The sequence below is a fragment of the Rutilus rutilus genome (assembly GCF_951802725.1).
Source record: "Rutilus rutilus genome assembly, chromosome: 15".
Classification (NCBI taxonomy): Eukaryota; Metazoa; Chordata; class Actinopteri; order Cypriniformes; family Leuciscidae; genus Rutilus; species Rutilus rutilus.
The window spans coordinates 5,330,241-5,348,830 of record NC_140220.1 but is presented as its reverse complement, the minus strand read 5'-3'; the positions used below and the strand labels follow the sequence as shown (position 1 = coordinate 5,348,830).

The following is an 18,590-nucleotide window of genomic DNA, read 5'->3' as shown; positions in this document are numbered from 1 at the left end:
GAGGGCGTTGCGTCGGACTCCCAGTCTCAGTGGTTGCATAGAGACCGTTAGAAAAACACGTCTCAGGGAAAGCATTTTACTGATTACATGATCGATACGTAATTAATAAACACTTATAAGCTTAATACGTAACAAAATGTTTGCAAAAACGTTCGTAGATGAACATTCTGAGTGAAAACGGAGTGGAATCCATTACGTTCCATAGCAGGGTATCCCACGACGTCATTTACCTTATATGGAATGCATCCTGAAGAGGCGGAGCGCTGATGGGAAACACTCTGTGCAGTGAAGCTACAGCATTATGTAAAGATACTTCGAGAATACTTTCATTGTTTTAAAAACAACTTTTTTAACTACTCAGTTTACAACCATTTTGAATCGTACTATCAGTTCTAATGTCACCGTATTATAATAGCCTGTTTTATAAATATAACTTATATTATAATGACATGAAATAAAAAAAACTAGGCTATTTGATCCAAACCCTGAAATACACGTTCAAAATACAGACACTCAATGTTGTTAAATCTTACACTTTCCTCAAAACATTCATTGCCTCGGGTTGTGTTCGTACCTTTCCGCAATGAAAGGCGTGTCACACCAATGACGGAGGAGTAACATATTTCCATTGTAACTTGCCTTCGCACCTTTACTGAGGGATTCCTTTAATAAAATGCTGAGTTCATCTCTTAGCTCTGCGTATTGCATCACTGGACCAATAAACAATCACGTGATGTAAGATTTCAAACTTTTTTAAAAAACGTGATTACATTTAAATTACATTTAATATGTGCACATTAGGCTACGTTATATGTTGTTACTATTATTATTATTATTTAAAAATATATATTATTATTATTATTATTATTATTATTAATGTATTCTATATTGTGTTTAAAATAAAAGCAATGAGGCCACTCAATTTCTAATGTTTGGATTGCTTATAAATTGCTCGTGTTTAGTCTTGTTTTATTAATGTTCTGCCATTGGCTACCGTAAACATGACTGACGGTAGTTTATTGATTAACAAACGAAAACAGCTCTATCAGCGTTCCCATGTGATGTCATCATGCTGCTCCACTTCTGCGTTCGTGTTTTGTTTGAACTTCCTCGTTGTCTAAGCAACGCCCCTCCCACTGACGTCACTGTCACCCGAGCCGAGCCTCTGCAAATGAAGTTCACTGAAGTTTCGCCTTTCAGCAACGAAAGTCTTCTATCAATATTAACAGTAAATAAATATATTTATTTGAAAAACAAAAATACAACCTTTATTTTACTGGAAAGATGCATTTATTTAGATTTATTTATGCATTTATAAAGATGCCGTTATTGTACTGGCTCCAGGGTCATATACCTTTGCATTTAGAAAATGTGGTTATTTTTAAAGTAAGAATGTGCCGTCTCAACCTGATTTTTTTTAATCTTCACATATGTTTATGTAACTACGCCTTTAACAAGGTTTTACAGTTTATTTTATTTAGCCTTTCTATATAAATGCTATAGCCTTGTGCGTAAGGTCATGAGACCACAATGTGTTTTTAGACACTTTATTGCTGATATCTTTACACATATCTGGTATTAAAATAATCAATTATTTACTGTACAAAACATGCAGTGATTATTTAAGATCATCTTGTGACAAACACATAAGAAAATGTGCTGGGGAAAAAGAAAACACTTAAATGTCCTTGAAGAATATTCTAAAGACGAGGACGTCATTATGCAGGACTGAGGACAGGCCATACTCACAGGGAAAGAATAAAAATAATAATATAGTTGCTGGAATTTATTTTCAAAATAATATTCTTATTCAATTATTCATTTAAAAATAATACTTTTAAAAATGTTGGCGATAGATTTACTTTGTTGAATGCTGTTTATATTGTGTAATGACCCTATAGCTGTTCCTTTCATGAGCCTCACAGATCAGAAACCAGGGGCGGATCTGCCGGGAAACTCTTGGACTGTGGACAGAAGGGAGGCCCCAGTCACGCGCCCTCCGAGAGCAGGGTTACCTCATCTGAGCTATGAATAGAGATTTTCACACAGGTTATGGAGAAGAACAACGGCGTTTTCTTCCAGTTCAAGTGTTCATTAAAGCATAGAAAGCCTTTGATGTATTGTTTGTGCAGATCCTTCGTAGTAGACATAATCATATCTGTCAGCAGACAGTTATGAAATAGCCAACTTTCATGAAAAAATTCTTAGATATTTTGGGTGCTTGGCGAATATGTCGTCATAAGAATGTCACTGAATTAAATGTGATATGATAAAAATAGGCTGTGCCGCAGTAACGCTGCAGCTAGAGGCTCCACACCGGATGTGCCAAATATGGTCATGACACGCTGCTCTCTGATTGGCTGCTCACATTAGCGACAGGGTTGTTGCTGGAGCGCTTTGAGTGGGAGATCCATCATTCTAATTGACAAGGGATACGAAAAATCACAGTTTTTAATAGAAAGGGCGCGGTTGAATTATCGCACCAGTTATTTCAGTTGTTTAATTCTTGTCATTTTGCAGACTTTGATAATGGCAAATGCATAATAATATTCCTCGTGAGACAATCACGCACCTGTAGATGAACCATATTTCTAAGATATTAATCGTAAATCGCAACCTCACAGAGGGATGCAAAAGACAGACTGCAAACTAGGCACGTAAAATGACGTATCTTGTTCATTCATGTGAAAGCTGCAGCGTTAGCCTATAACTTGACTAAAATAACCTAAGTTTACGTATTAGACACTTTAAGTGAATGCATAAAATATTGAGTTAAAATGAGCACCATTTTGTGCCAGGGATATTTATGAAATGCCGTATATATATTTGGCTCGTGCTTAACTGTCTCCCCTCCGGAGCAGTGGTACAGTCTCACAGATTTCATTCATAAAAATCTGCCTCACTATAAAGACAAGCAGCGCGGATGGCTGGTGCCTCCTAGCGTAGTAACCTCAATCTAGATTTTTTTTTTAATATAAAAAAAACAAAACCCTGCAGAGTAGCATTTGTTGACATTAGTCACATATTGATCTGGTTCCCAGCATCTCCTGAAACGATCTGGCAGAAGTGATGCCTAAAACCGCGAGTGTTTCTCAGGTGTCTGCAGAACAGCTGCTGCACACATCAGCTGCTGAGATGAAGGATACGCAGGTAATCAATTGCATGTTTACCTAGAATGTAATCTAAATGGACTATGTGATTACTGATGTATGCTTTTGTGATCATCTGATATTTCTTGAATAGAACCAATATTTGAATGAAATGCAGTTTTGCTATGAACAATACATATTGAACACATTTTCATGATCCTTCTCAGAAGACAGGTATTCTGAAGGATGCTGATGCTCCCTTTGTTCCAACGGTCACTGCTGTAGCTTCAGCTCCAGATCTCAAGTGGATGGTCCTGTCGACTGACATCTCTTCAGTGTCACCCTGCAGACACGAGAAACCACAGAGCTCATCTCACTCCACAGATGCCAAACCAGCTCGAAAGACCTTTACTGGTCGGAGAAAGGGGGTGAAAGATCAGGTAAATACATGTTTGTTTTTTAACTATTACCGCTAAGCTTAGTTATATATATGATATGTGTTTAATGCATGGGCTTTCTGGAGAATTCCACATTCAACTGACTGTAGAAAGCACTTCAACATGTATTTACATCCGTTCCCTGTTTTAAATTTATAAAAATTTACTTAAAAATAAAGATTTTTTACTGGCATCTTCATGAAGAACCTTTAAAATCCACGGAACCTTTCCATTGCACATAAGATTCTTTATAGTGAAAAATGTCATTCAGATGGAATGAGAACACTAAGAGAAATTTTTTTTTTTTTTACGAATTGTTCTCTTAAAGGTTCCTAAAATTGAATATTATTTGCCATCGCTGCAAAACCCTGCTATTGGAACCTTTATTTTTTAAGAGTGTAGTAAATTTGAGGTAAAACTTGTTTAATATATGCATGAATTTAAGTAATGTTTTGTACATTAGCTGTCACTCAATTATGTTTATATCAACCACAGATAAATAAATATAGTCACTAATTTACAATATGCATTTAGCGATGATACACACACACACATATATATATATAAGCGCATGTGTTTCTTCATTTCAGCTTTCTCCAGAGGAAGAGGAGAGGAAGAGGATCAGAAGAGAGAGGAATAAACTCGCAGCCGCCAAGTGTCGAAATCGTAGGCAAGAACTAACCAACAGTCTCCAAGCTGTAAGTTTACAAATCCCCATAATCTACACTCTTATTCGTCCAAAAACATGACTTTGTGCACGATATGACTATAATCTGCGTACGTCCAGGAAACCGACAGTCTCGAGGAGGACAAAGCAGCTCTGCAGTCTGAGATCGCCAATCTGTTAAAGGAGAAAGAACGACTCGAACTCATCCTTTCTGCTCACAAACCCCACTGTAAACTCGCGGAGGAGAGGGAGGCGGAGACCGAGGAACAAACCCAAGCCCAGGACGAGCACGCTCAAGGTCCCACCGCACCCCCAGAACAGGTGCCCGGCTCCCCTCAGCAGCTCGACCCCACCAGCACTGCCATCTCCGGGGACTCGGACGTCCTTCTGTGCTCCAGTGCCGAACTGGGCGCCGCTGAGGTGGAACCGTACATCGACATGAGGGATGTGTCCATGGAAGACATTAGCAACGTGATGGACAGCGGCGATGACATGGATCTGTTAGTGCCAGATATCGACCTCACTAGCTCTCTGGGCCTGAGTGAATGGGAAACCCTGTACATGTCAATGGGTGGAGGGTTAGAACCTCTCAGCTCGCCTGCATGCAGCCCGACCTGTAGCAGCAACAACGCCGTGCCCGTCTTCAGCTTCAACGACGCAGATGAGGAGAAGCATGACACTGGCAAAGAGGGCAAACCTAATGCGGCCAAAGAAATCTTGAAGACTTTATGAAGGTTCTGGGCACATCTCTCTTAAAAATAAAGGTTCCAAAAGGTGGTTTTCCCAGTGATGCCATAACTGAACTTTTTTAGTTCCCCAAAGAGTGTGTAGAACGTGAACGATCTAAAGAACTTTGTGTGCAATTGAAAGGTTCCGTGGATGTTAAAGGTTCTCGATGGAACCATATAAAGAACCTTTATTTTTAAGAGTAAAATATTCTGAGGAAGAAAGGGTGTGAAATATTCTGTTGATGAACCGAAAACCCCTCGGCAAAATGCTTTCATAAATGAGTCTGACATGTTCAACATTTACAAAAATATATAGTGGATGCTGTGCAGTAGATGTAATGTGATCTTTACATCCAGTGAAGTCACTGTTTGTTTCTTCCAGATGTTGACATTGTTGAGTATGTTGTTCATCCTGTGAAAGACATGCTTTCATGCACTTTTGTACCAGTAGGTACATGTAACTGTATCAGTTGATGTGGTGATGTACAGTGCAGTCTGTTACACCGTGCCCAAGTCTGTGACTAACTGTTTTTTGGTATTGTCAAAAAATGTAATTCTGACCATGGTGGCAAAAAAATAAATAATTCATTATGCATTTTTATTTGTTCTTCCTGCTTCCTTTTCTGTTGTCTGGCATGTTTCTAATAAACACAGAATTGATATTACAATTAGGAAACGTGTAGATGTTTTTATTATTATTCATTTATCAGAGTGAGGCTTCTCTTTTGGGTTAGAAAAAAAGCACATTCTTTCATTTACATGCAATGTCTGCGAGGAAAATCGTTTCGAAAAAGAATTAACATTCATCCGTCTCTATCATGTAGAGGTATGCACACGATCCTTTCGCCGAGTTTCGCGATCCATTTCTTTCTAAGGTTTCTGTGCAACGAGATCCACCCGCAGAGATTTGTCGATACAGAGGTTGTAGGTTGTTGTCACGGTCGGTCGGAACGTTCTCGCTACGCCTGGGACGCAACGTAAAGCGTCTGACGTCACTGCGTATCTGCACGCCACGCAGTTTTTTCTCTCTCGTGGTTCTACTTCCGTGTCCATATTTGGTAATGAAAATGAGCTGTTGTTCTGTCACTATAGAAACAGTAGAGTCCTGTTTCACCAATGAAGGTTTTCCCGGAAGATCTAGTAGAGAGAGGAGCGGAGACTGAGAGAAGCTCTCGGTAGGATACGGGAACTGTTTTGCATCGAAAACGTTTCGCCGGAGTTGCTTTTGGTATCTAGCGTAGAGTTTGAACATTTAATGGTTTCATATATAACGCGAAAAAGCCTGTTCGAATAAAAGGGACACTTCCCCATTGCAAAATTGTATAAATTAAATCATTGTGTGTGTCTTTAAACCCTCTAACTTTACTTGCAATGCTAAACACTGCGTAGTCTACAGTTAAGCTGTTAAACGCATATGCTTTTAAATTAAGAACGATTTCTAAACACTACGTTAATTGTAGAAACGCATGCCTTTGTGTTTAGTTACCTGCAGTTTACAGTGAGGTCCAAAAGTTATGGAAGCTTGTTTCTGCCACTGAATACAAAATAAAAAAAGGTAATTGCGACTTTTCCCTCCTCGCAATTGCGTGAAATAAGCTCATATTTGAGAGTTATAAAGTCAGAATTGCGAGAAGGCACATTTTTAAGATAAAAAGTCTATTTTATTCCGTGGCAGAAACAAGTTTCCATAAAAAGTCCAAGGCCATCAGTAAAAACGCTCATGTTTTGCATTCAATTTTGCAGTTTAATAGTATTTACATTATTATATTTTTGTCCTCAACAATTTGAGTGAAAATTCACTTGGTCAGTGTCACAGATTTGACAAAGTTACATCACACATTTTAAAATGTTCTTAGGTTTCATATGTTAACAGCAAGTTAATATCAACTAAAAATGAACAAGACATCTACAGCATATATTAATCTTAGTTAATAGTAATTTCAACATTTGCTCATACATTCTTAAAATCAAGTTGTATTTGTTAACATTAGTTAATATCCAGTGAACTATATGAACAGCTGTATTTTTAATCACAATAAAAAATATTAATAAATGTTGTTCACTGTTAATTCATGTTAGTTAATACATTAACTAATGTTAACAAATGAGACCTTATTGTAAAGTGTTGCCTATAGGCCTATATATATATATATATATATATCCTGAAGGATTCTTTATTATTTTCAAATAATCATTAAATCATTGATTATTAATAGCCTATTCAATAATTGCATATTTTATAACATGCGTCAGTGAAACTCTCTTTCCCCCCACACACACACACCTCAGAGAGAAGCACAGATCATGCCACTCTTGGAAGACAGCCCACATTACAAAGTGTTCTTGGCACAAACACAATATAAACATTTAAGGTAAGCCACTTTGTTCGAATATAAAAGGATAAAAAGGGAAATAGATATGAGTTATTTGGCCTGATAGACAGTGCGATCAGTCTATTCAGGTTCAGCTGTGGATTAGTCAACATGTGGGACCGCTAATGATTCAACCGGCCGAAATAAAATGATGTCCTGCTGGACTTTTTTTTTTTTTGTGCATGATTTAGTTTTCAGCATACAGTGAAGTTTATAGCCAGCCGGATGTCTGGTGCGTCAGATGTTCACAAACAGCTTGAATTAGGTTTTGGTTTTAATACTTACTTCCCTTACATTTGACTTACAAATTTTTAGATGTCAGTGGAGTTCATATTTAAATCCTGATGTTAACTAGTGATGTAATACAAACAATACACAAGGCTTTTGTCCTGGTTAAATGAAATGTTGAGAGAAACTCAAAGCATGCAAAAAGCAACTTTTTCAGGACTGCAAAGGCATTATAAACCCACCATATTTGCTCTGTAGGAAATAATCTTTTGCAAATAAGCAATATGAAAGCACTATTACTGATACTGCAGCATTATCTCCTGTTTAAGTGTGTGGATAGTGAATAAATGTGCATTGGCCATAATTGATTTGTGTTCGTGTCTTTCCAATTATATCATATTTCCACGGTCGGAAATGGACTTGTGTTTGGAACAATGTCTGGTTGCTGCTCAGTCTTTATCATTGTCTTGAGTTTATTAATACGATCTTGAAATGCAGAAGTGTTGTACTCAGCATTGCTCATCAGGATCTGAATATGAATGTACAGCCATTGAAGGAGGAATTGAGCTGAAATCATGTCTGGTCACGTTTCATGCCATTTTGACTCTTTTGTCCTTAATATTGGGGTAGTTTATATTTCTGCACTTTTTCCTGCGCTTTTGTGTGATGAATCTTTAAAAAGAGCCGCATATTGACGTTCATATGCATTAAAATTAACTTGAGACTGAAAATTCCAGGCCTTATGAATCTTGATGACTCTTCTGATGATACAAAAATGCTGTCGCAGAATAAATGTGGAAGAGGAAGTTTGTCTGTGTGTAAGAGGTGAGGCACAGAGGTGATCGTGTCTGCGGTCTGGCTGTATATTTCAGTGCATGCCAGTGCAAAATATATGTATGGATGGATTTATTCATATACATGTAAGCCATACTTGTGGATTAAAACGAGAGATGATCATTAAACGCCCTTTTTATTAGATGAGTTTCCCTCTCAAGTGCCTGTGGGTGTGATATCAAGTAGTCTTATCATTGCACAATAAAAGTTGTTGAAATTGTGACTATTATTTGAGATGAAATCAGTTACGTAGAACAGCTGTCTGTTATACGGTTTATTTGACCAGAGAATGTCATGATTGACCAGTCAAATATTGAGAGGGTCGTGTAATAAAAATGATCAATTTCACACTCTTAGAAGAAAAGCTTCTGTATAGAATCGTAAAGGGTTCTTTCAGGCGCATCATTTATAGAATCTTTTAGGGGTTCCCATCATGAGATCATTTTATTGATTTAGTTTTGATGAATACATTTTGGTTTAATAAACATACTTTATCACTAGAAAACATAGGCCTACTTTACACATACTTTATCACTAGAATGTTCACTAGAAAAATTAAACATGAAAGTATTACACAGTCATTTAATGCATTTCTCCTTATAGAAACTACATAGGTTCTTTAGAATTGAGCTAGAACCCCATTGAACCTTTTTTTCTAAAAGTGTAGCAACATTTAATTTAAAAAAAATTCTGGCAATACATTTTCTGCAGTAACATGTAAAACACTAATTTAAGGAAAGGGAGCGAGAAAGTCAGTTATAAATTCATAAACTGCAATGACAAGTTTGCCAAAACCTTGCTGATATATCCTCCTGAGACCCAGAAAAATATTCTTTGTTTTTCATGTCATCACATTGTTTAGAGCATAAGAAACAAATGGTAAAAAAACATTTTTGAAAAATAATATTTTATTCATACGTTATGCTATGTCCTCTGTAGTGGACATCAGGACTCAGTTGTTTAAAAATAAAATGACATGAAATTATATGTATACGCAAAAACAATGGGATTTTTTTTTCAATCACCAATACATTTTGGGGTTTCAGGTTTTTTTTTTAACCAAAATTTATATAAAGATGATTCTCAACTATGTTATGAAGGATAAAACGGAATGCATTGATACACCATTTTACTTTATGCAATATGTGGGTAAAATGGCCATAAATTAATATTCCCATTCAATGCAATGTATCCATACACTGTATCTAATTTGCACATTAATATGTTCTTGGAGCAACATTTAATGAAAAAAGAAGTGTATTAATTGGAGTAATAATTGGCAATATTTTAATAATAATATCTAATATTTCATAGGAATATTGATGCATAATTTATTTCCATATTCTCTTGCTGTGTCTCTATAATAATCATTATAAACATGATTTAAGTCCTGATGTCCTCGACAGTGGACATGTATGAAATCAACGTCCTGTTCTGTAACAGACAGTCATTTTTTGATTTGAAACCCCATAACATTTTCCTGAAAAGTAGTCTGATTTAAATTATAATTACAATATATTATCATATTTCCTACATTTGATCACTAAATTAATGTCAGACATTTTTAAAGACTAAGGAGAAGTTGTTTTCATGGTGAAACCTCCAAACATTTGGTATCTCTGAAAAGTCCTGAATGTGCTCTTTACAGGACACCCAGGTGTGACATGTGACATGTATGATGTCAGAGAAATTCACTACAGTGGACAAAAGTCTATTCCCGGGTCCCAGGAGGAGATTGCATCGGACCGGAGCTGTTTTAAAGGGATCATTTTGTCATAATTTACTCTCCCTCATGTTGTTACAACCTATATGTGTTTCTCTCTTCTGTTGAACACAAAAAGAAGACATTTTTAAAGAATGTTGGTAATCAAACGTTTGACTGGAGCCATTGACTTCCATAGTAGGAAAAAAAAAAACTATGGAAGTCAATGGGTGTCATCAATGTCTTTAAAGTCTGTATTTTCTCTTGGCTCTCAAATACCCAAATATCTTCATACTTAGACATTTAAGCCACACATAAAACGTCTGAGTTGTCATTGCATTAAATAAAATATCACAGAAAGTGCCCGCTTTTCTCATAACAAACCATTTTCTGAGTCGTTTTGCCCTTTTTCACCTTATTTGCCTTTTTTAACTATGTTATATTATTTTGAGACTTACTTTTAACCGGCTTAACATCAAAGTGATTTTGTATGTGTGTGTAAATTCAGTTTCTCTCAAGTTCAAACTGGTGTTTTATAGCAGAGGAACCACAGCTGCAATTCACACCTGCATGTGTTTCATAACCACAAACTGTCAACAGTAGTTTATCTTCATGCATTATCTTCAACAAGATATTGGTTATTTGATCAACTTTTGAGAGGTTTTCTGCTTGGAAACGTGTACTTGCACTGTGTTTCTGTAAAATAAGAATCATTTTTTATATATATATAGGCCTACAATACAAAGACTTTCTGACTGTATTCTAATGGACATTAGCACATTTACACCAAGAACGATAACTATAACGATAATGATCATTTTAGCTTCTACACTAGCGCACAATATCGTTACCGCTTTAAATGCTTAAGCTCTTTAAAGGGATAGTTTTAACCCGTAAGACTTTCGTTCATCTTCAGAACACAAATGAAGATCTTTTAATGAAACCTGAGAGCTTTCTGTCCCTCCATTGACAGCTACGCAACTACCACTATTTTGCCAGTCATTTATTCACATTTGATTTATTCAAACGTTGATCAGCGAACAAGAACAAACCTCATTGGTTCTCGCACGTCAAGCAAACATGATTGAGCTTCGTTTACCACAACTGATGTGTGAATTGATGAATGTTTTATATGTGAATAATGACTAAATTCAATCTGTTCATCATATAAAGCAATCTTGTCTCTTCAGAAAATGTGGACTAAATCCCTCAATTCATATGGATTAGATTTACGATCTATTTATGAACTTTTTGAAGCATCAAAGTGGTAGTTGCGTACACTGTAAAAAGTGAACAGTTGGATCAACTTAAAAAAAAAAAAAAAAAATCAATTGACAAAAAATCAATTGGTAACACCTAAAGAAATGACGTTTTCTCAACTTAAATTATCACGTTTTTCACGATAAAACGTGATAATTTAAGTTGAGAAAACTTAATTTCTTTAGGTGTTACCAATTGAAGTAATTTTTTTAAGTTGATCTAACTGTTCACTTTTTACAGTGTATCTTGGAAGGACAGAAAATAATAAGTTATCGTCCTTGGTGTGAACGGGCCTTAATAGAAAACAATCTTTAGTGTATATTTCTTAAATAGGTTTTTGTTAGTTAGTTTGTTTTGTGATAGCATAGGCTTCAAGGGAAACAGTTTTTCAAAACGGGTCGATTTAATAAATAATAAAACATTGAAATATTTAGACAATACAGTACCAGTACAGTAGTGCGTAGAAACAAATATAACAATGTAAGTTACCATAACATAACATTACACATTTTATCATAAAATGAATTCAAATTGATTTCCCACATCTTTCTTTTTTTCAAACATAGGAACATAAACATAGGCAGATAGGAAAATAGCCCAAAATAACTTAGTGGGTTGATTACTGAAACTCATAATTGTAGAGAGATAAACACATGAGCTCATCATGTTGAATTGTTTATGCTTTGACGGGATATCCCGCTTCACACACACAGGGAGTCCCGCGCGCTGCTGTGTTGTGTTGTTTCGGTTGCTATGGGCGGGGCCTAACGCTGCTGGCGTCACTCAACGGAGAGTTCCGCATTCCACCGCGCGCAGCGATACATAAACGCGCTGATGCAACGAGAACAAACCACAAACACACAAACGAGCTGAACGGACGAGCAACCGCCAACTCCCAGAGCAAAACAAGTAAGTGCTTTATTCTGACGTTATTTTAGTACATTTACATGTGGCAAAATCGTGCACAGAAGAGCGGAGTTGAATTGGACAAGATATAAGACGCGTTTTAAAGGTCGATCGAGTGTATTTAGTAACTGCTGCACTTAAGTGCAATGACAATGAGATTAAATAAAACCTCGAGAAGAATACAATTATTTTCATGCATCACTGATGTCTAGAATGTATTTTTATGAAACACCCAGGCTATTTAGTGCACAATAAAGTACATTATGTACAAATGTTGGGTTGTTTCAACGGTCAAATATGGACAAACTCAACCGTTGCTTTACATTTTTACATTACATTTTAATCCTAACGGTTGGGTTCGTCCATATTTGACCCAAACATGGGTTGAAACAACCCAGCATTTACTTCAACTGACTGTATCGTTTAAATCCATAAATCCATTTAAAATGTTTTTTTCTCTCTCTCTCTCTCTCGCTATATACATTAATGATTTGTCAAGCAGTATAGAAAGTTATTAATGAAAGTTTTTGATAATATTGCTTTTAATATGGTTGGCTGAGGGTCTCGATGGGGTCCTGAAAAGTTTGAGACCCCGTGTATGAATGGTTAAATCGGTAGCTGACATGTCCTGCAATGTAACACTCCATCTAAAACTATTCTGCAACAACATTTTCATACGCTTATGTTTTTATACATGTCATATCTGTACTTAAAATTCATTTGTCACACTATAGGATTATTGAAGTCCGCTGCAAAACACCTAAAACTCTTTAAAACATAGTCATCAGTTACAGAACCTGAATTATACTTCCATATATTTATGCAAATCTGTTCTAATTGTTTTCTTTGTTGAAAAGAATGTCAGGTTGTAACACTTTACAATAACGTCTCGTTTGTTGACTAATAATGAGCAATGCATTTGTTAATGTTAGTTCTTAAAAATACATCTGTTCCTGTTAGTTCACAAAGCATCAACTAATATTAACTAATATTAATGTATTAGCAAATGTTGAAATGAATATTACCTAGGACTATGCTGTAGTGTGTTCAATCTTAGTTCATGATAAGTAAATTAGTTAACTAATATTGTAAAGTGTTACCGAATCTCCTTTTTATGTGAGTCACTTAATAATTCCCTTCTAAAAAGTCAGACAGAAAGACTTGCATCATCACCAAAAAGGCATGCAGAAACGTTGCACAAACACAATTAGTTTTCAGTGCTAGGAAAGTTTTAGTTGAGAGGCATGCAGAAAGTAGCCGTTAGCTGCTGCGAAACATGTCTGACTGTTACATAATCCTGTAATGGCCTTTACAGACAATTCAAGAGCTGTTTTAAGCCTCGGTTTTGAACATGCGTAGGTGTTGTTTTTGCTCTTGGGAATCTTGAAGTTTCCCTATAACTCTCTTAAGCAGCAGATTTACAGAGCTTGTGTTACGTTCCTCTTGTGGAAACTTCATTATTCTCTGTGACTTTCCACTGAAAACACACATTATCAGTCCTTCGTAAACTTATTCCAAAGCTGAAACAAACTCTTCTCGTTTAAATTAATACATTTTTAGCCAGCTGTGATTTTGTACATGTACGATTCTGAAATACATGAGAGTTATGTCTGATAACAGATCACTCTAAATTGTAATGTGGACTCGTGCGTTGTGGAAAAACGCTATACAAATAAATGTGGATAGAATTAAATAAAGTGTGTTTTATTTATTTTTATTTTTTAAATGAATGCCTAATGCACATGCATTTGCACTTGTATCTGTAAAAGCCACTTCATGCACGATCAACAAAAATAATGACATCTCTCTCTTTCTGAAGCAGCAATGATGCCTGGTCAAATCCCTGATCCGATGGTCACGGCCGGGTCTCTTCCCAGTGTCGGTCCTCTGGCTGGCATTCCCTCCACCACCCTGACAGACCAGCTGAAACTGGCAGAGCTGTACAGCCTCGGCGCCGTTCTGTCTCCTCTCATCCTCAACAGACACGCCAAGAGACCGTTCGACCTCATCCAGGGTGAGGAGGTGAGAACCGAACATCACATTTAACAGCTCCAGATATCACATCCGAGTTCTGCGCATTCACATTTGCAGAATTGCAAAATCGCATGTTGTAAAAACTCAGACGGTTTTAGGTAACGACATGTATGTGCGATAGTTTGAGAAAGTGAAACTGATGTTCTGTTGTTTGTGAAGCTCCTCTGTGAAGTTTTTTTTTACTCCCTGGTCAAGAGCGACACCTGGTGGACACTCCATTGTTAATGTCTGCCAATTATTCGTTTTTTTTTTTTTGTGAGAATGCTCATAGGTTGATTTATAATGGTTCGGTTTACACTAAAAGCAGATATGTCAACTAACACACGTGTACTTTCTGACCACAGGAAGGTGACAACGATGATCGCAAGAAAAGAAGGCGAGAGAAAAATAAAGTTGCAGCCGCTCGCTGTCGGAACAGAAAGAAGGAAAGAACTGACTTTCTCCAGAAAGTGAGTGCGAAAATTCATTAATATTTCAGATTTTGTCATTTTGGGCAAAGAAAAATGAGTAAAACTTTATTTTACAGTGTTTTTGTTACTCATATTACATGTTACTATTATTAATGACTACAGTAGCGCAGTGGGTGATTAATCTTGTTTTTTTTACATTATGATATGATATTGAGGGATTATATGGAATATTTGTGCTTTTTAAAATTAATTTGTCTCATTGCAGAACTATTTAAAATGAACTAGTGATGGTAAAAACATCATTAAATTGTAATTTTATTTAAATATATATATTTAAAGTGTCTTTTTTAATTAATTTTTCTAAATATGATACTGGTGTCATTTTTATGCATGCCATTTTTATGTTATTATTTTGTAATTATTAATTGAGAGATAACATGGAGTTTTTGTGCTTTTAAAAAAGTAATTTGACTTTTAGAACTAGTTAAACTATTTTACTAGTGATGGTAAAATCATTTTTATTAAAAAAAGAAAAAAAAGAGAAATTGAATTTAAAATATTTTTATATATATATATGTAATTTCTATTTTTTCTTTTCTTTTTTGCCACATCATAAAACTATTTAAAATGAACTAGTGAAGGTAAAAAAAGGTCATTAAATCATCGTTTTATTTAAAAAAATATATTTAAAATGTTATTTTTTAATGCTTTTTTTATGATGTTATTATTTTGTAATTATTAATTGAGGTATTACATCAAATATTTGTGCTTGTTAAAATTAATTTGTCACATTGCAGAACTATTTAAAAAACTAGTGAAGATAAAAACATAATTAAAAAGTAATTTTTATTAAACAATTTAATTTTTAAATTTAAAATGTTTTATTTAAAAAAAATCGGACACTTGTGTAATTTCTATGCATGCCATTTTTATATTACTTTATTTTATATTTTGCCACGTCATAAAACAATTAAAAATGAACTAGTGAAGGTTAAAAAGTAATTAAAACATCAGTTTATAAAAAAAAAAAAATAAAAAAAAATGGATACTAATTATTATGCTGCCATTTTTATGATGTTTATTTTTTTATGACATCAATTGAGAGATGAATGGAATATTTGTATTATGTAAATACCAGAGATGTCTCTTGAATTCCCCAAGCCTTTGTAAATAACCAGTAACATGAACACTATAATCAAGATGTGTTGTGGTGTGAGGCAGTATAATTAAGCGAACGCTTTTCTCTCGGTCCTCTTAGGAGTCGGAGCGGTTGGAGATGTTGAACTCGGGGCTGAAGTCTCAGATCGAGGAGCTGAAATCAGAGAGACAGCAGCTCATCGTGATGCTCAACCTCCATCGGCCCACGTGCATCGTCCGCACCGACAGCGTGAAGAGCCCCGAGAGTGACGAGCAGCGAGCCGAGCTGTCCGACTGAACCGCTCCGCAAACTCTCTGTGCTCTGGGACTTCTTTTAAAAGGAACCAACCATTGTCAGTGTCGATTTCACCATGAAGAGAAAAAAAAAAAAAGAAAGGGAACAGATTTGTATGGATATTAAACAAACGTCCCTGCGGTCAGCCAGGAAGCTCACAGACTTCTGACCCCACAGACTATAGTAAATGACATGTACATATCCTCAACGCCGTGTCTGTTCTGTTGAAACACGTGATCTGTCAGTTGATCTGATCTGGAGCGTGACCGTTCTCCCAGAAGCCTCCAGGTGGCGCTGTCTGATTAAACCCCACTGTTCACTGACGCTGGCGTCTCCATGGACGGACTGTTTACATTTGTTTGCATTGTGTATATATATTATACTCTTGTTTATTATATGCCATTTTTTTTATATTGTGCCATCACATCACGTGGTGAATGACATGTTATCCTCAGTGTCTGTTGAACGGCCACTTTTGTTACTAAATAATGTTACATAGAGCACATTGGAATAAAACCTATTTTTCAAATACAATTTACGAGTATTTATTGATTGATTTATTATTTTAAAATATTTATATTACATTTTATTTACTTATTATATTTGTACTTACTTTAAAAAAAAAAAAAAAAAATCTTTAAAATCTTAATTTATTTTTTCTATTTTATAATTACATTAATAAGCTCCGGCACCAGGATATGCGGTTTGGAGAATGGATGGTTGGATTGATTTTATATTATTTTATTATTAAAATTTTGGTACATTTCATACATGCATCCCTTTCTCTCTCTCTTTCTTTTTTTTTTTTTTCCTCTTTCACTTTCATTGTTTTTCAGAAAAACGCTGTGGAAATTAGATGTTGTCAGAGGAACATGACAAAAACAAGATCATTTCCACTGAGGTTTCCTTTGACTTACATCTATGTTTCCCATTAATCCTGTTTATTTCTCCTTTCAGAGTTGTCAATTTAATAGTTTTCTACTATCATACACAGCGCAGTGCATTTGGACACTTACGACACAACTATTTGACAACCACAGTGCGTTCAGATGCGTCTATGGCATTTATATTGAATGGTAAATCTATCGGTTTATCATTTGTGAAATGTTTGGCTTGAAAAAAATGTGCATGCATTTGTAGTTTTCACTTATATTCGCTCTTGTCCGCTAAGACGGGTTGAGTGGGTTGCTTGCTTGCTTGTTGTTTGTTCATTTTCTGTCTTTAGTACTTTTTGTCACGTCAGAATTGGGTTGATCAGCTTTCCTGAGGTCTGGCTTCAGACTCGCTCGCTCTGAAAGCTGCTTTGATCAAATGTCTGACCTTCTGCTTAGCAGTTCCAGCCTTTTAAAAATGCGTCTTTTTGGCAGAACATGTTTCTCACGTGGGCGGTTGTCAGAATCTGCTCCTCACCCTGTTTCTGCGAGCACATGAGCGAGAGAAAAAAAATGTTGGTTGAGTGCCACTGAGTGCTACCTCAGGAACTGTGTGATTTCAACACAAACAGCTCTAAATCACTCATGAGAGCGACCGCAATGACCTAAACACTGCGTTTCTAAGCGGAGGTCAATAATGCATCTAATATCACTTTACCTTCATCTTATTTATTTAATCTTATTTATTGTGTAACTCAGTGTTTTGATATTTATTTGCCTTTCATTGTCAGTATTTCAGTAGGTTATTCAGTCATTTATTATTTGAGTATATCATTATATTTGTATTTAGTATTTCAGAGCTTTACTATTTATTTCCGCATGCAGTTGTTTAAAAAAAAAATTCTCCATTTTATTATTTTCCATTATTCAGTAATTTCAGCATGTCAATATTTTTGTTTAGTTTCTTCTTAATGTCAGCATGTCAGTGTTTAAATATTAAAAATTTTGCATTTTATTTTCCATTAGTCAGTAGGTTATTCAGTAATTTAATATTGCAGTATGACGATATTTTAGTTTTTAATATTTCAGTGTATTCATGCTTAAGGTCAGTGTTTAAATATATATTGTTTTGAATTGTTTTCCATTTATTCTGTAGGTTATACAGTAAAATAATATTTCAGTATGACAATTTTTGTTTTCAGTATTTCAGTGCATTCATATTTATTTAATGTCAGCATGCAGTGCTTATTTTCAACTAAAGTATTGAGTAATTTAATATTTCAGTGTGACAATTGGTTTTTATTTAGCATTTAAAGAGTTCTCATTTCTTTCTTTATTGTCAGTGTTTGAATACTGCATTTTGCAATTTTTATTTTACATTTTTTCAGGTTATTTCAGTGTTCTCATTTATTTATTTCTGTTTAAATATAACATTTTTTCTCTATTTCAGTAGTTTATTCAGTAATTTAATATTTCATTTATTTATTTATTTGTCCTGCATTTCGGCAGGCTGTCCAGCATTTTAATATTTAAGTCTTTTAATCAAGCATCAAAAGTTTTAAGACAATATTTTATTTGTACAATAAGCAGAGTAAATGTACTGTAAACACTCAATGAGC

At 35.2% G+C, this 18,590-nt stretch overlaps 2 protein-coding genes across 4 annotated transcripts; both read left to right on the top strand.

Annotated features, from left to right (window-relative positions):
* Positions 1-884: 884 nt before the first annotated feature.
* LOC311305457 (protein c-Fos) lies at positions 885-5,662 on the top strand. Of its 2 annotated transcripts, none has more exons than XM_084433197.1 (4): positions 885-3,150; positions 3,317-3,529; positions 4,117-4,224; positions 4,314-5,662. In XM_084433197.1, exons 1-4 carry the CDS (start codon positions 3,070-3,072, stop codon positions 4,923-4,925), a joined length of 1,014 nt encoding a protein of 337 aa, XP_084289323.1. In that variant the 5' UTR covers positions 885-3,069; the 3' UTR covers positions 4,926-5,662. The 2 variants fall into 2 exon arrangements, with proteins under 2 accessions (XP_084289323.1, XP_084289324.1); XM_084433198.1 differs by having other exon boundaries at positions 3,320-3,529; positions 4,314-5,565.
* A 6,425-nt stretch (positions 5,663-12,087) lies between these two features.
* jdp2b (Jun dimerization protein 2b) lies at positions 12,088-16,628 on the top strand. Of its 2 annotated transcripts, none has more exons than XM_084433199.1 (4): positions 12,088-12,226; positions 14,043-14,245; positions 14,602-14,706; positions 15,926-16,628. In XM_084433199.1, the coding sequence occupies exons 2-4, from the start codon at positions 14,048-14,050 to the stop codon at positions 16,100-16,102; spliced, it is 480 nt and encodes a 159-aa protein (XP_084289325.1). In that variant the 5' UTR covers positions 12,088-12,226; positions 14,043-14,047; the 3' UTR covers positions 16,103-16,628. The 2 variants fall into 2 exon arrangements, with proteins under 2 accessions (XP_084289325.1, XP_084289326.1); XM_084433200.1 differs by having other exon boundaries at positions 12,120-12,226; positions 14,046-14,245.
* Positions 16,629-18,590: the final 1,962 nt, after the last annotated feature.

Excerpts from the sequence above, each read along its gene's own strand:
- LOC311305457 (XM_084433197.1), top strand. The coding sequence starts at position 3,070 with ATGCCTAAAACCGCGAGTGTTTCTCAGGTGTCTGCAGAACAGCTGCTG. Across the intron at positions 3,151-3,316 it reads CTGAGATGAAGGATACGCAG|AAGACAGGTATTCTGAAGGA; the intron begins GTAATCAATTGC and ends GATCCTTCTCAG. Across the intron at positions 4,225-4,313 it reads TAACCAACAGTCTCCAAGCT|GAAACCGACAGTCTCGAGGA; the intron begins GTAAGTTTACAA and ends GCGTACGTCCAG.
- jdp2b (XM_084433199.1), top strand. The coding sequence starts at position 14,048 with ATGATGCCTGGTCAAATCCCTGATCCGATGGTCACGGCCGGGTCTCTT. Across the intron at positions 14,246-14,601 it reads ACCTCATCCAGGGTGAGGAG|GAAGGTGACAACGATGATCG; the intron begins GTGAGAACCGAA and ends TTCTGACCACAG. Across the intron at positions 14,707-15,925 it reads GAACTGACTTTCTCCAGAAA|GAGTCGGAGCGGTTGGAGAT; the intron begins GTGAGTGCGAAA and ends CGGTCCTCTTAG.